Source organism: Pygoscelis adeliae, unplaced genomic scaffold (genome assembly GCF_000699105.1).
Source record: "Pygoscelis adeliae isolate BGI_AS28 unplaced genomic scaffold, ASM69910v1 Scaffold142, whole genome shotgun sequence".
In the NCBI taxonomy this organism is placed as follows: domain Eukaryota; kingdom Metazoa; phylum Chordata; class Aves; order Sphenisciformes; family Spheniscidae; genus Pygoscelis; species Pygoscelis adeliae.
The window spans coordinates 541,791-547,647 of record NW_008824247.1 but is presented as its reverse complement, the minus strand read 5'-3'; the positions used below and the strand labels follow the sequence as shown (position 1 = coordinate 547,647).

The 5,857-nt window shown below is 39.5% G+C and overlaps 1 protein-coding gene across 1 annotated transcript in view; it reads left to right on the top strand.

The window, feature by feature from the left end:
- FDX1 (ferredoxin 1) overlaps positions 1–3,146 on the top strand; it is an 11,759-nt gene extending 8,613 nt beyond the window's left edge. The window contains exon 4 of the mRNA XM_009335275.1: positions 2,376–3,146. Coding sequence (XP_009333550.1) covers positions 2,376–2,490 — 115 coding nt within the window. The 3' untranslated portion in view covers positions 2,491–3,146. The remainder of the gene's footprint in view (positions 1–2,375) is intronic.
- The last annotated feature ends 2,711 nt before the right edge of the window (positions 3,147–5,857 follow it).

Sequence of the window (5,857 nt, the reverse complement as noted above, 5' to 3'; positions counted from 1 at the left end):
AGCTCCTCCGCCAGCTCCCTCAGCACTCTCGGCTGGATCCTATCTGGCCTCATAGACTTGTGAGCGTCCAGGTAGCGTAGCAGGTCGTTGACTGCTTCTTCTTGGATTATGGGGGGTTCATCCTGCTCGCCATCCCTGTTTTCCAGCTCAGGGCGCCGAGTGCCCTGAGGATAACTAGTCTGACTGCTAAAGACTGAGGCAAAGAAGGCATTAAGTACCTCAGCCTTTTCCTCATCCTCGGTGACAATGTTCCCCCCCCGCATCCAATAAAGGATGGAGATTCTCCTTGGCTCTCTTCTTGTCATTAATGTATTTGTAAAAACTTTTTTTGTTGTCTTTAACGACAGCGGCCAGGTTGCGTTCTAGCTGGGCTTTTGCCTTTCTCATTTCCTCTCTGCACGACCTAACGAGATCCCTGTACTCTTCTTGAGTCGCCTGCCCCTTCTTCCACAAGCGATAAACTCTCCTTTTTTTCCTGAGTCCCAGCAAAAGCTCCCCGTTCAGCCAGGCCGGTCGTCTTCTCCGCCCGTTCTTCTTGAAGGGTTTGTGTATAGTGCTATGTTGCTCAGTGTGGTAAAATCGAAAACTGTCCAACGAAGACGTGCAAGGATCTTGTGCCACTGAGTGATAGGAAACAAAATTTGGTGTTAAAAGGTGTAGATAAATGCATATGGAGAGGTGGGTAACAGCGGTAACATTGCATACTTGAAATAAGCTGTCAGCTAGCTAGTGTCTTTCCAGGAATGTCAGCTTACAGTTTGGTTTTAAAATCAAACAAACAAAAAACCCCCAAAACCCTCAAAGGTAAATAGAACATTGGCAACATTAGGTAGGAACAGGTAGAAAACCAGAAAATACCATTATGTGACAAAATGGGGATTCACCATATCTTTACACTTGTGCAACTCTGACTTCCTGTTTTGTTGGGTTTTTCCTTTTTTTAAGTAGTAGAATGAGAGGAAATAAAGGGAAGGCCTATAGAAGTGGTTAAAGGTGGAATGGCTTTCATGCAGAGATTGACTAAATCATCTTTTTTTGGGTTCCACACTTCTTCACCTTTCAGGGGTGGGGGAATCTGGTAAAATATCTTTAAAATTGTAAATGCGGTGGAAGAATTTGAATAGGAGAAGGTTGGTTGTTTCTCACAGTGTTATTTAGTGCTGCCTAGTTTTTTTTTGTGCTGCTGGTGGCAGACTTAAAACAAAGGGCAGTGTTATTTCATGTGAAGTGAATCTGTTGCCATACTGCAGAGTACATACGCAATTAGCATTGGTCTTCAGTGAAGAACAGACACTTCAGTCAAATTAAGCCTTACAGCCAATGCTGCATATAAATATCGGAAATCACATCTCTCTAATAGACTTCATTTCTAAAGCTATTCTTACAGATGCATATTCATGAGATAAAATTTTCTGGTAATGTATGTATAAATACATTTGAAGTGGATGTATACAGTCATTTACATAGAAGTATTACTTTCAGGTATAGTACTGAATTGGGAGCTTTCAACAACAGTTGATCACTACATGCTTGAAAGAGTTCTGTATAGATATTAATGTAGTACCATTTTTAATATCATCTCTGCCTACATTCCTATACTGATTAAATTATTCAACTGGTGCTACAGAACGTTGCCCATTCTTGCTGATGTCTAAGTATTCTATACTTAAGTACCAAGGCATGGACATTGAATTAAAGATATCCCAGCAATAAAAGTGGCTTGTGGTGTCTGCAGAACTTTGTGGTGATATTAAATCTTTTGATTTTAATTGTTCACATACAAGATTTTTTTCATGCTGAAAGATATTTAGAAAAGAGGAGGATTGCGTCTCCTCAGGTGCCATGACTATTTTACCCTTCTCCTTCCTGCGTTTCTTGTCTTTTCACTCTTACCTTTCTGGCTTAATGACCCAATCTTGAGTTGTTCAGTTTGAAAACGTTGGGCTGTCTTCAGGCCCTGGATGGGTTAGGCTATGCTTTCTCTGAGGCTTTCATTCAGATTCATTGCCTTCATCTCTTCAGAGATGCCAAATGTCCCTTGGGAGATCAAGTGTCATTCCCTGCACTTGATTGAACTATTAGTGAATCATTGAAAATGGAAGAGCCACCCTTATTACATGTTGCCTCAGCAAGTAGGAGGTACTCGCTGTACAACTTTCCAAGGTACTGACCTTAACGTAAATCATGATTATTGCCACTTATATCTTTGCATTGATGCATGCAGTTCACTACTGGTCTTAAGACCATGCGCAAGGGTGGCTGTTTCTGGATCATAATGTGTTTGGGGTGGCTGAATGTTGGAGGCATGAAGAGGTAAATGCTGTTAGACATATATGATCGGCTAGAACTAACAACAATGTCATATTTTCCTACAGATCACGTTTAGGCTGCCAAATCTGCTTGAAGAAATCGATGGATGATATGACTGTTCGAGTACCAGAAGCTGTTGCTGATGCTAGACAATCAGTAGATATGAGTAAAAACTCCTAAGAGAAAATATCTTAGGGGTTTTAAAGAAGGTTAATTATTTTTATAACTTATTTTTAAATGTGTAATTAAATATGGAAACTTACATAATTGTGAGTTATTTTATATGAATATCGATATTAGATTAATGCTATTTTAATTTTCTTTATAGAACCTCCTATATTTTTATGCTTAAAATGCAATAATACTTCTTATAACTGATCATTGGATTATAAACTTTAGCAGGTGTATTACAGATTTCACGTAACATTATTCTGCCAAAACCTTTAATGATGTTTGAAAACTGGATCACTTCTGCAAGACTTCTAAAAACCCCTGGGCATTTCTAGGTTTCGGACCTGGATATGTGGGAGAACAAAACTTGTAAGACTGCATGGGGTCTTTTTAAAGTGTTGTCATTAAAGATGGTATGTTCAGAGCTAATTTACGTTCTCAGTAAATATGATACTTACTCAGCAAATAGTGGATTTTCAGGGTAGGGATTTTCCAAATGTGGAATCTAAATGAGATGTGGCAAATTTTGTCTTGCAAAAATACTGTTAAAACCATGAAATCCAGGGGCCGATACAGAATGTTTGCACCTACAGCTTAATGGCTGCAGTGCATCTCTGGTGCCCAAATCGGAAGTCAGTAAACCTCAACAGTATTTACATTTGACTAAGCCATGTGTATCCCTGTATTTGTGGTGTAGAGTAAAGCCTTGGAGCTGTCTAATGGGAGAGCATAACCACTGGAGGTAAATGTAAATTCTTACCATTCTCTGAAGATGGCCGAGTTGGGATTGAAGAGGGCAATGTTTGCCAACATAAGATTTGTTCTGAAATCTTTATCCCTTGCTTTTTCAGTTTTGAGCTTGTTCAGGAGGCAGTCTGATATCAGCTAGGGCATTCAGCTTGAAGAGACTCCTAGATTCTGGGCCTTGCTCTCAGGATCACTTCAATAATGGTTGATGTGAAATGACCAAGTATATTTATTCCATAAAGATGGACTAGGTTCCCCAGAAGGGGTAGGGAGACCGCCATGGTGGGATAGTGTGTGGACTGATGATGAAGAGCTTTCAGTTGGATCTTGTTTTAGTCTTTCTAAAGTAGACCAAAATAAAATAATGTCTCTAAGGCTATTATTCTCTCCAGTTTTTGTTGCCTAAATACTTAAATGAACTGGTTGTCACTAATATAGTAGTTATTACCCTTATAACGTTATTTTAATATTTTCGGGCATATTTTTATATATATAAAGTTTGTTTACATTTGAATGATCTAATGCATTCATTAATGTCTTATTTGAACTGGTGACAATGACATCTAGACATTTTTTCTTCCATTATCATATGGGGGGGGGGGGGAATTATTTTTCCAGTGTCAAATATTGGGATTACTTTGAGCTTCATAAAGAAGAAAAAAAGAGTCCCTCTTTGTTTTAAAAAGAAATATTTTCTAGAACTGTATTGAAAATAGATCTAGTTCAGATTCTTTAATAGCTACTCAGAGAAGAAATCACTTTGTTTCCTGGTGTTCCCTTTGGACTTTTCTCTAAAACAAGATACGCTTAATGTGGTCTGCTCAGAACTTAATCATACAGCGTTTTCAGAATACACTTCCTATCTCATCTAATTCAAAATATGACTTCAGAGTTGAAATTTCCTGGCTTTTTGAAAGAGTGAGGCTGGGGAGAAGGGTGGAAATAAATTGAAGAAATGTTCTGAAGGTACTGCTGTCTTCCTCTTCAACTGCTGTGACTCTAACCATAATTCAGAGGTTACCCTCCCACAATCAGGCGTTAAGGTAAATCAGTTCTCACTTTGTATTGCCTTTGTCCTGAGTTCATTTATATACAATAATTATTATTAAATCTTGAACTTTTATTTTTTACATGAGACATAGCTCTTTAGCTTCCAAGAGAGGGAACTCAGGTCATAACCAGATGTACTGTGCATTCTTACGTAGGAAAGAAATCAAGGTTTCAGTATAGCTGTGGGGTTTGGGGGGAGGTGTTTTTGTTTGTTGGGTTGGGGGGGGGGGTGTTTTGGGTTTTTTGTGGGTTTGGTTTTTTTGGTGTGTGTTTTTTTTTTTTTTTTACTTACAGCACCAGGCACTTCTCCTTGTGGGAATCTTGAAGCGCTTAACATTGTGTTAAACAAATGTGAAACTGCTCTCACGTGCCAGTTTTCTTTCTAAGCCAAGGTTGTTTCATTGTGCATTTCCTGTGACAGCTTCTCGTTACAAGACTTTGACTCTCCTATAGTGTGCCTGTGGAAGGAATTATTTAGCACAGCAAGGCAAAAAAGGACACTTGAAATGTCTTTTCGAATTCCAGAGGTATCCCATATTGCATGCAAATGGAAATCTCGGAAGGTGAAGGAACTGACGTGTAATCCCCAAAATGCACAGCTCGGAGATACTTTTTTCCTTATTGTCAAAATGATTTGCAAATAAATCTTATTTTATACCACTTTCTGACACACCTTGTTTGTACTGATTTTTCTTCCCTTTTCCTCCAAGTCATTGAATGTATTTCTGGGTGTAAAACGGAACTTAAGTTAATGGTGCACATTCAAATGTAAGTATGAATTATTGTGCAATGACGCACAATTAAAGCATCAGAACTAGTTAAATATATATTTGTTTACTTGTCCAAAAAAAGATTGCAGGTAACTTATTTTCTAAAGGCATTTCCTTTCTCTGTCAAAACATGGAGTCAAGTGGGTCTCTTCTGCCTCTCTCCCCCCTCAAAAATGAGGAGAAAATCAGCACTGACTTTGTCAATGCTGTACTCGTTAGTGTTCGGTGTGATGTCTGAAGGGGAAGGAAGGAGGTGCCTCGCACTCCAATGTCACTACATTGCCTTCTGCCGGGGGAAGTTTCCATCATCTGGACCTGCAAGCTGTCACTGGGCAGAGGAAGAGGTACGTTCTCCAGGCAGTTTGTTACTTCTCTGTCAGAAAAAACTTCTAAATCTGAACTTCACAGCTTTTGGCTGCAGGGCTCCAAAAGATTTAAGGCAGATATGTCCAAGCTTAGTTCACATCCTGGTTGGAGGCAAGTTGAAAAGGCCACATCCAAAAAAGCTGCAGTGAAAGTGGCAGTGCTTTCTCCACTCGCTGGTCTGGGTGTGAAGAAGGTTCCCTGCAACCTGACTTTGTTTTGCCCTCACAGAGGGCAATGTGGTATACAAAGAGAGGGTAGACTAAAACCCTCATTCCTTGAGAGGAAAAAGGGGAAGTAAGTCTTGGAGGAGAAGAGACGCTCAAGCTGAGTCACTGGGGTACCAGCTAGTAGAAAATGCTGGAAAGGGGCTGCAGCTGCTGTAGATGGCTCAATGATTTGTCATCAAATGATCTGAAAAGATGTGAAAGAGGAACAGGGATTTC